The sequence below is a fragment of the Labrus mixtus genome, chromosome 12 (assembly GCF_963584025.1).
Source record: "Labrus mixtus chromosome 12, fLabMix1.1, whole genome shotgun sequence".
In the NCBI taxonomy this organism is placed as follows: Eukaryota; Metazoa; Chordata; class Actinopteri; order Labriformes; family Labridae; genus Labrus; species Labrus mixtus.
The window spans coordinates 2,384,433-2,400,950 of record NC_083623.1 but is presented as its reverse complement, the minus strand read 5'-3'; the positions used below and the strand labels follow the sequence as shown (position 1 = coordinate 2,400,950).

General features: G+C 41.8%; 2 protein-coding genes across 2 annotated transcripts; both read left to right on the top strand.

The window, feature by feature from the left end:
* The first annotated feature begins 1,083 nt into the window (after positions 1-1,083).
* Positions 1,084-7,593, top strand: LOC132984604 (cell cycle control protein 50A-like). Its single transcript, XM_061051461.1, has 7 exons — positions 1,084-1,434; positions 2,887-3,006; positions 3,084-3,191; positions 3,800-3,887; positions 3,966-4,112; positions 4,422-4,625; positions 5,603-7,593. The coding sequence occupies exons 1-7, from the start codon at positions 1,192-1,194 to the stop codon at positions 5,794-5,796; spliced, it is 1,104 nt and encodes a 367-aa protein (XP_060907444.1). The 5' UTR covers positions 1,084-1,191; the 3' UTR covers positions 5,797-7,593.
* A 1,164-nt stretch (positions 7,594-8,757) lies between these two features.
* Positions 8,758-12,981, top strand: LOC132985486 (cytochrome c oxidase subunit 7A2, mitochondrial-like). The gene is made up of 4 exons (XM_061052892.1): positions 8,758-8,905; positions 9,221-9,310; positions 11,809-11,893; positions 12,725-12,981. Exons 1-4 carry the CDS (start codon positions 8,888-8,890, stop codon positions 12,778-12,780), a joined length of 249 nt encoding a protein of 82 aa, XP_060908875.1. The 5' UTR covers positions 8,758-8,887; the 3' UTR covers positions 12,781-12,981.
* The last annotated feature ends 3,537 nt before the right edge of the window (positions 12,982-16,518 follow it).

Below are 16,518 nucleotides of genomic sequence, written 5' to 3'. Positions count from 1 at the left end.
AAACGCACCAATCAGAGGATGCTGAGGACGCTGTCGGATGTCTCGAGCCTTTAAGCTGCAGCTCGCCAGTCACCTGCTGCCAAAGATAGTTTAACTGAAAATGAAGATGTCTGTAAAGGAATAGCACGTTGTTTTAAAGTGTATTTGCTGTTATAATAAACATACAGATGTGTTATTTGTGTTGATCAAACACATGATGCAGCTCTACGGAGGATGTCAGTTGTCTTATATTAATGCCAACTTTTAGAAGAGGAGTTCTGTTTTGAGATTTTTAAAACATCTTTGGGTCACTTTTGAATGCATTAATTAATCACACACATAAAGCATCACTGCTGGTGATGGAAGCAGGCATTGAAATACAATGTCCTTATCTTCTTTTCGAGTTTGTCCACCAGTTGTATAGTCTGATGAAAAAATAAATATCAATACTGGCAATACTAAATTTCTGTATTATGAATCCTCTTTTCTGATTGGTTTCATTTTATATTCTAATATTTTGATAAATACAGTTTATTAATAATAATAATAATAATAATAACAATAATAATAATAATAATAATACATTTAATTTGTAACGCACTTTACATTTTTGTAAAAAAAATCTCAAAGTGCTACAGGAAAAAAAAAATAGAAATAAAAACAAATTTAATCAACTAAGCAACTAACGAAACTAAAAGCAGAAGCAGAAGGCTTTGTTAAAAGTTAGTTAGTTTAGATTTTCATGAGCTGTAATCATCAAGATTAAATAAAAAAAAGGCTTCAAATATTTCACTTTGTGTGTCATGACTCTAGGCAATATAAAAGTTTCCCTTTTTTAAATTAAAATTATTTTTAATATTTTTCAATGTTTTTATGTCATTTAAAATGATTAATAATAATAAAACAAGTGTTAATGTTTTCCTTCTGATGCCTTCGAGACAGCAAAACAAACTTCACCCACTGTAGTGTCAGCTGCATTTAACAAGGTAGAAGAGTGAAGCAGATTTCAGCAGGATGACGTCAGCCGCCCTCTTTATTATGTTTGTGACGTCATTACGTCTACCTTGTTTGTAAACTTCCTGGAGACGCAGCCGTTGCTAGTTTATCAGCTTGCCTAAACCATGGATTTAAAAGCCTAAATAACCACGCAAAGGCTTTAAATCCGGGGTGTTTACAAAGTCGTGACAGAGACGTTAGCATCAACTTTGAATCATGATGGCGACCAGTTACAACGCCAAAGACGAGGACGGGCACATCACCGTGTCCGGGCCCGGCGGCGGGACTCTGCGGAGCAGGAAGCCGGAGAACACGGCGTTCAAACAGCAGCGGCTCCCCGCCTGGCAGCCCATCCTCACCGCGGGCACCGTGCTCCCTGCCTTCTTCATCATCGGACTCATCTTCATCCCTATCGGCATCGGCCTGTACGTGACGTCCAACAACATCCGGGAGTTTGAGGTAATGTTGGCAGCTTTAGGTAAGACACAGGTGTTTGTATTAAACCACACAGCAACACAGTATGATGTTAAAATCCCCCGTAGAGCCGCCCTGGATATCCGGACCGCTCACACCGGACTCCATTTAAAAAATGTGCAAATTACTGTGATTCGCATTTAATCAAATATTAAACGTCTCCTGTCCTGTAAGCTCAACATATTCTACAAGATATAGTGCCACTTGTTAATTCGGTGTGTGTGTTACCGAAAAAAAACCCTAATTTTAATAATAAACTTCTGACATGACATTAATGTGTCAGATTATAATCCCACAAAAACGTCACTTTTATTGAGGATGTTCAATTGGAAACACTTTGAAGTAGCGATGCTCCGATTGGTTAAAATCAGGGTCAATATCGATGTTTGTTTCATGACTTCTTCTGGTGCAGACTCCCACAACGCCACCATTTTCTCTCATTTTCTACAATGAAAACAAGTCACAGTTTGTTCAACTTAATCTGCCCAGTGAAAACTATCTTCTCTCAATCAGTAGTTAGGTGTTCTAGATGTCAGCATTAACGTGATTTGACACAACAAGTAAACATCAGCTGCAGACATCGGGCCTTGCCACATTATTTGCTGATGTTCCGATGTCTCTCAACAGAGACGATTTTGGCCGATACCGATGTTAAACCAAGACCGATCCTGAGCTGGATAAACACTGAAGCTTCCGGGAGCAACTTGGGGTTAAGTGTCTTGCCTAAGGACACATTGGACTGCAGGCATGTGGCTTTAGGAGCTGGGGATCGAACCCAAACCCTTCCAGTAGAGAGACGACTATGTTTCTCTTTGAAGACACGTAACCCCAAGTTGCTCCCTCTGCTTCATCGGCAGTGTATGAATGGATGAGTTACTTCTGATGGACTCTTTACTCAGCAGCCTCTACCATCAGTGTGTGAATGGATGAGTTAATACTGATGGACTCTTTACTCAGCAGCCTCTACCATCAGTGTGTGAATGTGTATGAATGGATGAGTTAATACTGATGGACTCTTTACTCAGCAGCCTCTACCATCAGTGTGTGAATGTGTGTGAATGGATGAGTTACTTCTGATGGACTCTTTACTCAGCAGCCTCTACCATCAGTGTGTGAATGTGTATGAATGGATGAGTTAATACTGATGGACTCTTCACTCAGCAGCCTCTACCATCAGTGTGTGAATGGATGAGTTAATACTGATGGACTCTTCACTCAGCAGCCTCTACCATCAGTGTGTGAATGGATGAGTTAATACTGATGGACTCTTCACTCAGCAGCCTCTACCATCAGTGTGTGAATGGATGAGTTAATACTGATGGACTCTTTACTCAGCAGCCTCTACCATCAGTGTGTGAATGTGTAGGTGTGACCTGCGGTGTGAAAGCGCTTTGAGCTCGAGTCCATTGACCATAATGTCTTCTTGCCTGCTGACAGGTTGACTACACCGGCGTCGACATGTCCAGTCCCTGCTTCAACTGCTCACAGAACTACAGCTGGAACAGCAGCAGGCCCTGTACCTGCACGATACCCTTCTACCTGGAGCAGCCGTACGAAGTGAGGGAACAACGTTAATTTAAAACTTAAGAAGACTTTGCGAGAGCTGATATATAATCTTTTATTTGAATCAACAGGGAAACGTCTACATGTATTACGGCCTCTCCAACTTCTACCAAAACCACCGGCGCTACGTGAAGTCCAGAGACGACAGTCAGCTGCACGGAGACATGGACTCCCTTCTGGTAAAAACTGTGACTCCAAACACACCTCTCAATAAAGTCAATCTTAATCTTAATCTTAATCTTAATCTTAATCTTAATCTTAATCTCTAATCATGCATATCCAGTTTGTTTAAGGTACACACATATTTCTGCTGCAGAAGTCATAACACCTGCAATAATTACTGATGCGTGACTGCCCCGAGAATTTAGGTAAACAATTCTATGAGTCATTTATCAAAGAGTAAGAACAACACAAGCGAGGATCTGGAGAGGAGGAAACAACGTCAGGAAGAGCAAACGGTCAGCTTTAAAGGAAGAATGTGTGACTTTTTGATCCAGTAGATGTCGCCCTTAAGCTCCAGCATGAAACCAAAACAAACTTCCTGTTAGGCCACGCCTCCTCCACACTGAAGCCTCCGCTCTCCTCCAGAGACACATCCCCAAAATTGTCCTTTGCTCGAGCTGCAATCACCCGTGTCCCTCATTGTTGTGTTAGCATGCTAATGTTAGCTCGTAGCTTCACATTGTATGTAAACGTTGCGAAATCTGAACTGACAAAAAAAAACCGCAGTGTGTCAGCAGTGTGCGCAAAGACTCAGACTTCTCTTGTTTACCCTCTTCGTTCACAGACACCCAGTAAGGAGTGTGAGCCGTACGCTTTTCATGACAAAAAACCCATCGCTCCGTGTGGAGCCATCGCCAACAGCATGTTCAATGGTGAGCCGGACTCTGAAGATTCTCCATGTGGTCTTAAAAAAACAAGACGTCTCACCTGCTTTCTTTCTTGTTTGACAGACACATTGGAGCTTTTTTACAACGACCCCAACGGCACCAAGGTCCTGGTTCCTCTGGCCAACACCGGCATCGCCTGGTTTACTGACAAATATGTGAAGTTCAAGAACCCCGGAGGAGATGGCGCAAACCTGACGGCTGTTTTTCAAGGTATCAGCAGCAGCTGTATTCATACACCCACCAATTTTATTTAGATATATCGGTCAGTTTCATCCATTAACAACATGTTGGAAATGAAGACACTGTAATCAAACTCTTTTACGGTCTTTTTTTTTTTTTTTTAAGATTTATTTTTGTGCTTTTTGTGACATTTTTAAAAAGAAGGAATCACTCTGCTCTGCCACACAGTCAGGGTCTATTCTAGACTAATTCAAGCCCCTAACCCGGCTGTAAAAGCGTCATCAGTCTAAACTAAATTAGAAAAACGAGTGAACATGTTTTTGGGTCGTTCTTCTTCAGGTACATCGAAGCCGGTGAACTGGCTCAAACCTGTTTACGAGCTGGACAAAAACTCATCCAACAACGGCTTCATCAACGAGGACTTCATCGTGTGGATGAGGACGGCCGCCTTACCGACCTTCCGCAAACTCTACCGCACCATCAAGGACGCCAAAGTGATTCCGACTCTGCCCTCTGGAAACTACACCCTGGAGGTCGTCTACAGTATCCTTTGTGTGAACGTGACTCAACACGCCTTTAACCCTCATGCATCACTATTTTTGTCCATTTGGTCAAATGTTTCCTCTTCATCTGGTCATCATTTTATCTGTGTTAGTGCAAATGGCACCATTTTTTGTAAGAAAGACTCTCTCTTGACACATTTTGGAATGCACATTTTATTTTTTTTAATAGATCAATAAAACACTGAAACATGTTTACCACCCTCTGAAGTCACTAAGGACAAAAATGTCCACTTCCAAAAAACTGCTATAAAAATAGAACAGATTGATATTTTTTTCTACTTTTTTCTGCATAAATCTCTTAAACAACTTCAGCCCTGCTCAAAACTACCAAACATTCAATCATTTTTAGGAATTTAACCCTTAAAATGCCAGTTTGATTACTTGATGTCACTGTTGTTATTTATGAAGAAAAAAACACAGAAAATAGTTATTTTCCATAAAACAAATATTTGGTGACTGGGGGATTTTTTAAAATCAGTCTTGGATATGTCAAAGATTATCCAAAATATTGACTTTGATGCATTGTTAGTTTTTGTGTAGCATCAGATTTAAAATGTAGTTCCCTGTTTGGACATTGGAGGGCGAAAATGTCCAATTTACAAAAACTGCTATAAAAATAAAACAGATTGATATTTTTTTTTACTTTTTTCTGCATAAATCTCTGAAACAACTTCAGCCCTGCTCAAAAATATCATGTATTCAGGAAAAAGTAGAACAAAAAAATCAATCTGTTCTATTTTTATAGCAGTTTTTTGGAAGTGGACATTTTTGTCCTTGGTGACTTAAGAGGGTCGTAAATTAAACTGATGTCTGATGGTTAAGAGAAAACAGAAAGAATACAGACTTAGTCCGTCAGCTTTAAAACACATTAAAGAGAAATTTGATCATTTTCTGGTTCCTTAAGACGACTTCCAAAGACCTGCTTTCAGTCTCCGTCTTTAACCAGCTTGAACCCAGATTATCCCGTGCGCAGCTTCGAGGGCAGGAAGCGGATGATCCTGAGCACCATCTCCTGGATGGGAGGGAAGAACCCCTTCCTGGGCATCGCCTACGTCACCGTGGGCTCCGTCTGCTTCTTCCTCGGCGTCGTCCTGCTCGTCATCCACCACAAGTGTGGCAACCGCAACAACAGCGCTGACATTTCTAACTGAGACGGCACAGCTTTTCCTCTCCAGCTCACCGCCGCTGCAGCAGATAGAGACACGTCCTGTCAGGGTCGACGTTAGCCGAGCGTACATACATTTAAATGTGTCATATCCTCATCCTGATTCTTCAGCACTCTGACACATGTTTTAAAAGCTGAAGGTGGCTGATTATTTCCCAAAAATGAACCAAAAGAAGCCATCATTTTGCATCCTCAGGCGACATCTTTTGACAGATTATCCTCCGTGGTTAGACGTCAGATGGACCGACTTCCTTCACTACGTTAAATAGAAGCTTAAAGTCTTTATATGTGATTTTTCACACTTAAATAGAAATCAAGTATATCCTCTGAAAATAACTCTGTGAGTCATGACTGTCTACAATGGGTGTAACACCCGAGTCCCACTGTCTGTGATGTTTTCAGAGTCCTATCTTCAGTTTGTTTACATCGCCCGGACGGCCGGCTGACTCCTCCCCTCGAGTATAAAACATACTGTACTCACTGCTTAACTGTGTTTCTAGATCACGCTCATTTCAGGTAAATTTACATGCAGTGTGAAGATACGAGCATAATAAAGATCGCTAGCATTAGCATGCTAACACAACAATGCAGCGCGAGTTGTTTTGGTTTCATGCTGGTGCTCAAGGGCGACATCTGCTGGATCAACAAAATCACATGTAAAGCCTTTAAGCAGGAATGAGTCTTGTTTAGTCAACTTTCTGGACTTTATTTGTGTGATGTTTGTCAGCTTGTGGCTGCAGTTTAGGTGAGCTAGAGCGCGGCGGCTGAGCTGCATGCTGATTCGCTGAGATGTTAATGTGTTTATATATCGAGCTGCTGGCTCGTCTTTGTGCCTCGTTACATCTTCAACATCAGCCAAATGTCAAACTATAGAGTCATGCTTTCACTGTGCCGGGGGCGCCGCGGAGAGAGAGGGACATAAAATGTTCAGGGGAGGCTGTGAGTTTAAAAAAAAAAAAAATCTTTATTTTTTCTATTCATGTCAGAGTTTAAGAAAATGTTTGCGATGGAAAACCAGATTTTGCACATTAGAGCTCAGGTGGAGGGGGGAGGGAGGGGGTGTGTCTAAAGGTGGTTTTGAGGTTTTTGTCTCGGTTTCAGGAACTGTAAATGTGTGTGTGTTTGTTCTCAGTCAGCCAACCAGGTTAAGTGAATCAAAGCTTGATGTTGAGGACGTTTCACCTCTCCTTTAAAAACACTTCTTCAGCGCTAACTCAGCTAACCACTCTCATGTGAGTCATCCTTCATCTGTACAGAGGTTAAAGTTCCTCGCTCCGTCCACCACTTAGTTTAGAGCTGAAGACGTCTTTCAGAGAAGAAGAGGTGAAACATCTACAAGATCTTCAGCCGTGTGTGTGTGTTTAAAACTCCTGCAGATAAGTGTACAGTAACACAGTGATGTGGCTTTATGCATCGTCGTTTACACAAAATGATTCAAGTAAATCAAACACAGCATGTTGTAACAGAAATGCAGTATGACCAAATACATGTGATTTAATGTTGATGTTTGTCTCTCACTGTTTACACCGTTTACATCTAACCCGACACACACACACGTTTCACATTAATCCTGCCACTTACATGCATTCTCGACTAGCTGAAATTATACAAATGCACTAAAAAATTATGATGCATGTTAAAACGTTTGGTGTAAAAATATCATTTCATCTTGCTGAATTGTGACTGCAAATTTGAGAAGCACTGGATTTCTTTTTATACTCAGTTTGTCTTGTTTTGTTGCTTTAAAAGAATAAACTTTTCAACCAAAGCAGGTTTTTTGTGACTCACATTTTTTAAAGGTCAGATATAATCGACTGCCTTAAAGGAGCAGTATGTAACTCTGACCCCCTAGTGTTTAAAATGGGTACTGCAGTCTAAATTCTAAACATCATAGAGAGCTGTCTCCCCCCCCCCCCCCCCCCCCCCCCCCCCTCTCTAGAGTGGATGCTCACACAGGTCACCATGTGGTGGACTCTGAAGCTTCAGTGTTTATCCAGCTCTGCATGGGTCTGTAAACCTTTCTGTGTTCTAACCTCTCTCCATTTTTCAAAAGCATCTCCAATATTGATCCTAGTTTGAGCACGTTTCTGCTCGTGGAGCTTATTAGAAACATGCAGAGGCTTTTTAGGTCGGGTACAATCACTTCTATCTGAACCACTTCTCTTGCCCGCTTCCATCGCTACAACACCTGTTGACCTGATAACTGCTCTCATATCTGACAAACCGAGGGGCGTCCAAAACGGCCGTGTGGGGGGGTCGCCTTAAAAGCGCCTACCTTCTCTGGTCCAAACAAATCCAGAGCATTCAGGAGCAGAATCTAAAGTTAGAAGGAGGACATACTGGCTGCTGCATTGTTGTCAGAGAAGCCAGCACTTCAACATGTTTCCTTAATGTCTGATCAGATAGTAAGGTACCTTTATCATTTCACTCTCTACACATCTCACTGATTGGACCTTTACTCCTGCATCACAAAAATTAGCCTTGACATTTAGAACTGTTTAAACATAAATGGGAAATTAAGAATAAAATCGTTCCCGATTCTCTCTCTCCCCAGATTCTGACTCTTTCCACTGACTTAAAAATGAAGGCATAAAAAGGCCCAATATTAAATCTTGAAAAAGTAATTATACAAACTATCTGTATTGCCTGGTGTAATGAAATTATTAAGTAAAGTAGGGGTAATTTAAATGACTTAAAATTAGTTAAACGACCATTTTTCCACAATTTCCCAGTTTGGGATCAATAAAGTAATTCTATTCTATTCTATTTACCATCAGCGTCGAAGACCAGTTCTTGTTTAACACTGTAGGGGGCAGCAGAGCACACAGTTTGTTCTTAATATAATATATTTTAATTTATTTTATTTATATTTATTGTATAATTATTTATTTATTTCGTTTTTGTAGGCAAAATTAATAAATGCAGGCAGTAGTTCCCGATCCACACCTGGTGGTGGCGGTAATGCGCCAAGGCGTTGTTTGCAAACCGCCAGGAAACACCAGAAGAAGAAGAAAACGGATGTAGAGTTTTCCTGTGTCCTTGTGTGACAGAGAGGCGACTGCAGACGGGCTGTAAAGATGAACAGACACATATTTGTAAGTTTTTTCTCTTCTTTAAAGTGTCACTTGCTTTGTAGCATCAACGTTTGACTAGTTTGTCTCGTATTCGTTTTGTTAACATGTAAGAAGATGAAATACGAGGCTACGTTTAGCTAGGGGTCAAAGCCAGGTGACGTGAGGAAGCCGCCGGAAGAGGTAGCATTAGCTTAGCCTCCGTGCTAGTTTTATGATCTTTTAATATGTTTTCTGAGCGTGTTTATACAGTGTAGATCATATGTAATGTCACAGAATCCTTCATGTCGTGTTTATGCTCTTGTGTGGTGACTTGGCCGGTTTGTTGTTGTTTCTCAGGCCCTCCAGCAGGTGGCGCGGCGGAGCATCTCCAGCACGACCCGCCGACAGGTCGACAACAAAGTCCCGCAGAATCAGAAGCTGTTCCAGGTAACAAAGAGACACCTTCACCTTTCTTCACAGCTTCATTATGACACCCTCAAACTTAACCAGGATTAATGTCCAAAGTTCTTCTCTTCATGGGACTTAAAGGCTCCTGACATCTGAAGGCTGGTGGGACGCAGACGTGGGAAAAGTCACACAACGATTTCACTGGTTTACAGAGCTTACACACGTTTACCTCTTTTGTTTTTAAAGAGGTCATATTCTGCCCTTTTTGGGGTTCCTATATTTAATCTATGTTCCTACTTTTGTACGTTCACAATAGATGAAGTCTGAATAAAGTCTGTTTTCATGTACTGCTCCTCCTTGCTCCCTCTACACTCTGAGTCCGTCAGCTACACTCTGCTGAGCCCACACTGTTAGACCCCACGTGGGCCAAGTCTGCTCTGATTGGTCTGCTGATCCGCTCTGTCGTTATTGGTCAGTTGCTCAGCACGCTTCTTGGAAATTGCAACATGAGCTGCTGGGCTTGCCACAACGAGCCAATGGGCTTAGATCAGTGATATCACACTGACAATGACGTCGCACTGACACATTTTTATCGAGGGGGGCTAGAACCGAGCGTTACATGCAGCTAATGCTACAGCTAACAGGAGGACGTAGGAGAAGCCGCGTTTCCACGTATTTTGAATTTTTGCACATAGATGTGCCTAAACATGCACAGGACACTTGGAAAACACACTAAAGAGAATATAAAACCAGAAAAAGCAGAATATGGGACCTTTTAAATAGTACGAATAATTCACAGCTGCTGAGTTACACAAAACCTTAAACTCAGCTTAAAGATCTTTTCTTATTTATTCATCAATCAATCATTATTTGTGTAGCGCTGCCAATTCACAAGTCAAAGTCAAAGGTCAATTTTTAGAGAGAGAGAGAGGACGAGGGAGGACCGCTCCAGGATGGCTGGTGGAGGTTCAATGTTCAGAGCCGAGGGGGGAGAGAGTTCAGCTTCCTGACAGCGTGGTGGATGAAGCTGTTCATTATTCTGGTGGAGCTGGCTCGGTATCGTCTCCCAGATGGCAGGAGGCTGAAGAGTCTGTGTGATGGGGTCACACACACAAAGCTGGATGCTTTTCGGGTGAGGCGGATGTTGTAGATCTCCAGGAGGGAGTGAAGAGAGACGCCGATGATCTCTCCTGCTCTGTGTGTAACAAAATGTTATCTCGAGATTCTTTACAAAAGAGCCGGTTAAAGATCTTACTCATTGTTAAGAAAAATGAGATATGGGAGAAGATGAAGGAAGGATTTCTCCTTTGTGTTCCTGTTGTCCTCACTTCCTCGCTGCTGAGGTGGAGGTCGGAGCAGGCCGTGAATGGAGGAGGACGGAGGTGGTCGTGGGGGCGACACAGTCTGATGGTGGAGGCTGGGTGTCGGGTGGTATTAGAGCCTGATCACCTCGCTGGAGGTTGGAGGCCTCCCGGACTCCTAACACTCATTTAAATGATTTTGCCACCTTCTCGTCTAAATAGATCTGAGCTCAGAGACGTCTGATCCCGATTCCCACATACCGAAACTGATTCTTACAGTGTTGTTGTTGTGGACGGGCTGTCTCATGTTTAAACTCCAGAAGCCGTAGCAGAGAGGACTTTACAGGATTTGTTTATCACACGTTCTGAATGGTTCCTGTTTTTATTTCCCCTAGTGGTGGTTCTTCTCATGAAGCCCTGAAACCATCAATCATTCATTATATCAAGTATGTGAGAGTGGAGGAGTGATGGATGATGCATGTCGTACTCTCTGTGTGTGTGTGTGTGTGTGTCTGTCCTGCTCTGAACTTAACACCTAAAAAAAAGCTTCTTCTGTAGAACTTTCCCCATTAGGTGCTTTTTAATGAACGCTGAGAACGGCTTTGAAGTAGACTATCAGCAGCTTTTACTTCTGAAGCAGTTCAACGCTTTCATGGCCGTTGTTTAAATGAAGTAGTTTAAGATGACCAGTTTGTTTTCCTAACTCTGCTGGGACTGCTGGTTCTTGCTTCTTTTTAAAAGTATAACCTATGAGGATTAAATTCAGCCTGCACGATCACCTGTGGACACTGAGGCCGTTTTCACATCTACACTCCTGAAAATATTTAGATCATTTCAGGAGGACTTCTCCGGAGATTCTCCTGACCGGGAGACAGGAGACTATACCTGTCAGACAGGAGGGGGGGTCCTCCATAGGACTCTATGATGAGAATATTTGTCTTTCTATCAATGCTAAAAACACCAGCGGACATCAACCCCAACTGAAGTTCTCGATGGATGTTTTCTTCATTCATTCATCCTATCAGAATCAAGGAATTTAACTTGGGTACAGGTACAGCATTAAATATCAACAATAAACATAATAAGAAAAGACTAATATTTACATGACTAAATATGAAACAGTGCAGTGGTGAATAGTGCAAAAGATGCTGAAGTAACATTAAAGTAAAATGTATTTGTGATTTAAAGTCATGTGTTGTAGTTGTAAGTTTTTCACACCGTGTTTCTCTCCTGCAGGAGAACAACGGGATGCCCGTCCACTTAAAAGGAGGAACCTTCGACGGCCTGCTGTACAGAACAACGATGGCCCTCACCGTCATGGGTAAGACGGCTCTCTTCAATGTTTAGACTTTTGGACTGCAGTACCTGTTTTAAACACTAGGTGTCAGAGGAGTTACATGTTGTTCCTTTAAAGCTTTTCTTTGTTCACTGTGACAGAAACAAGAGGATTGTATTTAAAGAACGAGACACAAGGACCCAGAATTTAATCTGTAAATGAAAAAAAATATTAAGAAATGTAACATGAGAAACATTTTGTTAGTCTTCTGCGTACACCGAGGCATGCCGACTGATCACCGTCCAATCAGCTGCTTCTGACCGGTTTGATGATTATTTTTCTGCCTGCACACACTCACTCAGTGAGAGCGGAGCCGCTTCCAATACTTGGGGACTTTTTTTTATTCCTGATTGTGTCTGCAGGAAGTGACAGACAATGACTCAAATCACCATGGCAACAGCAGGCATGCCTGTTTAATCTGTGTACCCCCTCAGATCCTGAAGGAAATGTTACAGACCTGCAGCTGACAGAGAATACTCGTTATGATTTAGCTGCTCGCTAGCTTGTGTTCAGTGAGTGTTTTTTTTTTGCTGGTGTGTGTGTTTGAGCCGTGCATTTACATCTTTTGAGTGAATGCTCCGACCTGATTGAACTCTTTCAGTGTGAGCTCTCCCTCGAGTCCGACAGTCAGTAAATGCACTGGGCTTAAAATATCTGCAGCACTATGGATTAATAGGAACAGGTCAGGAAACACTCACATCACTTATGAAGGATCAAATATTTGTGCAGCACAGAGTTTGTTTTATCTCCTGCCTGAAGCCAGCTTCACAAATGAATCAAACATTTATTTAAGTATCCCGACTTGTTTCCCTGCAGGAGCTGGATTTGTTGTATACGAGCTGGTGAAGGCGGCGTTCCCTCAGAAGAAATAACTCCTCCTCCTCTGCTGAAGCTGTTTACTTCCACTTTAAAAAACCGGCCAGCTGATCTATATTGTAAAAAAGAAAAGCTCCGTATGTTTCCTGTCATGGTGGGATATTGTTTCATGTTCATGGGATCAATATTTATTTTTCTTGTACACTCTGCGATAACCTGAGGATCAATAAAAAAAAAAAAGCCTCTCATGACCAAAACCTGTCTGTGGGTTTTCTTTGTTTCTTCACTGAGTTTAAATATCTCACTGTTACATGAAGGAGGTCGAACTGTTCAATGTGTTTATGTGGTCTCTGCAAAAACAAGTCTCTGAGTCATGACAATGAGAGAGAAGATGGAGCTGTTCCTCGTGCAGCTTCTTTGGGGGGCGGTAGCTCAGTCTGTAGGGACTCGGGTTGGGAACAGCAGGGTCTCCGCCGGTTCAAGTCCTCGTGGAATACTTATGACACTTTCCAGATTAAAATTTTTGTTTAAAAAAATATAAAAGGTCGGTTTGATTATTTTTTGAGTGTGACTTCTGTTTTTTTTTTTTTTGTTTGTTTTATTTGTTTTGAAAGAAATTCTTGGAACAATTTTTGTTCTGATATGTTTTTTTTTTTGTAACCAAACTAGTCGTGTCTTAAATAATAAGATTTGTAACGAGGGTACGTGTAATAAGTTAAAGTTTCAGCCTAAACCTTTTCAGTCAAAATGTTTTTGTTTTTTTCTCGTGACTGAAATAAATTACTACTACTAAGTCCTGGTGTGGAACCACGTCTGGAAATTGGTCTGGTGGCTGGAGAGGTGCCAGGTCACTCCCTGAGAACTGCTGAGGAGCCCTTGAGCAAGACACCAAAACCCCCAACAGCTCGGGGCGCGTCTTCATGTGCAGCCCCTTCTTCTTTTTCACTTTTATTCAGCGACTGAGTAAAATCACTTTTGACAAGTCTGTGCATCATATTTACTCTTAGAAATCAGTTTAAGATTCAGTAAAATGGACCAAATAGTTTAACAGGATTCAATCTGCAGCATTTTAAAATATTGAATCAATTAAATGTTTCATAACTTTTGTAGTAAAACTGGAGCACAAACTTGAGTGGATGTTCGGTATTCCAACACTAGAGGGCGACGTTTGCAAAGAAATCTGTTAAAACTGTCAGAATAAAATAATCTAGATGACACGCTTTTAACATCTAACATCGTCTGACCTCTGACCTGACATCACGTTCTGCTCAGGAACTCGTCGTCCTGCTCCTCTTTACTTTTGTGTCTTGCTGTTGTCTGTTTTTATTTAACGCAGAGTGTGTATATAAAAAAAGAGACGACAGCCCCCGGGGCCCGTTCTGATATCAGTCCACACCCATCACACATCATTTAACACTTTGTCGTCAGCCAATGAGCTGCGAGCAGATCCTCGTTTTTCAGAAATGAAACCATTAAACAAACACGGAGGAATCTGCTGCGTCAGGTTGAGACATACAAATCAGATTTCATGATCTTAGATTATATTTATGTGGAGTCGAACAACACATGAGCCTGTTCAAAAGCAGCTTTCTTTAAATGGATTTTTTTGTCTTTTATTGGATAGGACGGCTGAAGATCGACAGGAAATATTGGGAGGAGAGAGAAGGTGCAGCCTCCTCAAAAAGTTGAGTACAACAAAGATGTAATGGTTGGTGGTATCTGAAACCATTTACAGAGATTCTACACTGAACTGAGAGATGTTGGGATGCTTTAATGACACATCATCATCACACAGGCTGTGACACAAACTTTTGGAAAAGCTACAAATTTCCACAAATCTTTGATTAAAAACCTTTAACATCTGGGAGAATAAACATCCAAATGAAATATCTGAGTGTGCTGTAAAAAGTTAGAGACTCTGAAATTGCTACAAGAGGTTCCAATAACATGATAACTGATGATTGTTGTTGTTTGGTTTTCTAAGATAAATTGCAGAACAAAAACAAAAACAAATTGGTGAGTATGAAAAAGGAATATTGGGGACAAATGACCAGATTTGTAGGCATTATAATGTGTTATCTTCAACGACTTTGAGATCCCCCAGATCAGTAGGGGGGCCACAAGGGTTGACAAACTTTAAAACATAACAGTTGCACATTTTGCAATGACAGTAGGAAACCTCCCAAAGGGGGCCCCATCTGACAGCACTCGCTCTGGTTGCTCAGCTAAGTGTTGCAGCGTAGTTGATGTGAAAACCAAAAGAAAAGCCAACAAAGAGAAATGAAGATCTGTCTACAGGAGAGCCGCCACTCATGATGACAGTTTCTGACTGCAACACCAAATACTGGACTCTAGGGCGGCGCTATATCACTGAAGAATTACTTAAAGAGGACATATGATCCCCCTCCTCCACCTTTTCAAACAGTCCCCTCCTCCACCTTTTCAAACAGTCCCCTCCTCCACCTTTTCAAACAGTCCCCTCCTCCACCTTTTCAAACAGTCCCCTCCTCCACCTTTTCAAACAGTCCCCTCCTCCACCTTTTCAAACAGTCCCCCTCCTCCACCTTTTCAAACAGTCCCCCTGTGGTCTAAATGAAACATCTGTGCTGTGCTTTGGTCAAAATATAACATGAATCAAGCACCAGAGGAGGTTTGTGACCCTGTATAAACCAGCTCTCTCAGAACGCTCCGTTTTGGTGTGTGTGTCTCTTTAAATGTAATGAGCCCCGCCCCCTGAGTTTTCCCCGTAGACATCACTCCTCTGTAGAGAGAATAAAAATGGCAGATTTGCAAAAGTTTTACTCTAGTCTGGGGGTGGAGTCCATGGGTGGATATACCAGGGGAGGGGAGGGGATTTCGTTTTACCAGAATCCCACTGTGACATCACAAGGAGAGCACATTTGAAACAGAGCATTTTTCTCTGTGTTGTAAGACTTATGCAGACCACAAACAAAGGACTGGATGGGTTTATTTCACATGTTGTGGGTCTGTAGACTCTCAGGTTACTCAAATAAATGTTCAGAAACACTGTACAAGTGGATTTTTCAGAATATGTCCCCTTTAAAATGCTTAAAAAAACATCTGATTTGTTTTAATTATTTGAATCCTTTGCCAAATTTGACAATGTGTATTTGCTTCTGGAGGTTTTCCACCAGAATGTGATTATTATGGGAGCTATGCCAGCTCAGTTTGGTAAGAAAGAACTCACTCTGGAGCTTCTTTAACACATTTGCAGCTTCTAAACATGATATCACAGGAAGCTCTGTCTGTATGAAAAAGTAGGAGAAAATGACTGATCTGGACTCTGATGTTGGACGGGGATGTCAAAACTGCAGACTCATGCACTTCCGTTTTCCAATCTGGCCATCTGTAACCTATAACTCTACACACTAAGATGCATTTGATAAAGTTTTGAGGCAAGGCAGTTTTCCTTTAAGTCATTTTTAATTCTCACGACAACTGTTCCCGCTCCATTTAATCCCTCCGAGGACTCCAGAAACTTCTTGTTCCGTTGCTGGAAATCCGGAATGATGCATTGTAGAGGAAAAGTCTGTCTTGGGGGGTTTAGTTTACTAGCAGGGTAATATTTTCCCATTGATTCACAGAGTGAAAAAAGGGGGTTATGCCTCCCTAACTTTCCCTCCAATGATCCCCCCCCCCTTGCTGTCTGCGCGCGGCCGGCCCGGGACGCACAGAAGCCCTCCATCACCGGAAAGGAATGCAGAAAACTATGTAAAAGTTTCCGAGTGTGTCGAGGTTACGCATCATTTTTTTTTCTTCTTCTTTTTGGCCCG

Coding starts and splice junctions, on each gene's coding strand:
- LOC132984604 (XM_061051461.1), top strand. CDS start 1,192: ATGATGGCGACCAGTTACAACGCCAAAGACGAGGACGGGCACATCACC. Junction 4,113..4,421: donor CCTGACGGCTGTTTTTCAAG/GTATCAGCAGCA, acceptor GTTCTTCTTCAG/GTACATCGAAGCCGGTGAAC. Junction 4,626..5,602: donor CACCCTGGAGGTCGTCTACA/GTATCCTTTGTG, acceptor GCTTGAACCCAG/ATTATCCCGTGCGCAGCTTC.
- LOC132985486 (XM_061052892.1), top strand. Junction 9,311..11,808: donor AGAATCAGAAGCTGTTCCAG/GTAACAAAGAGA, acceptor TCTCTCCTGCAG/GAGAACAACGGGATGCCCGT. Junction 11,894..12,724: donor GATGGCCCTCACCGTCATGG/GTAAGACGGCTC, acceptor GTTTCCCTGCAG/GAGCTGGATTTGTTGTATAC.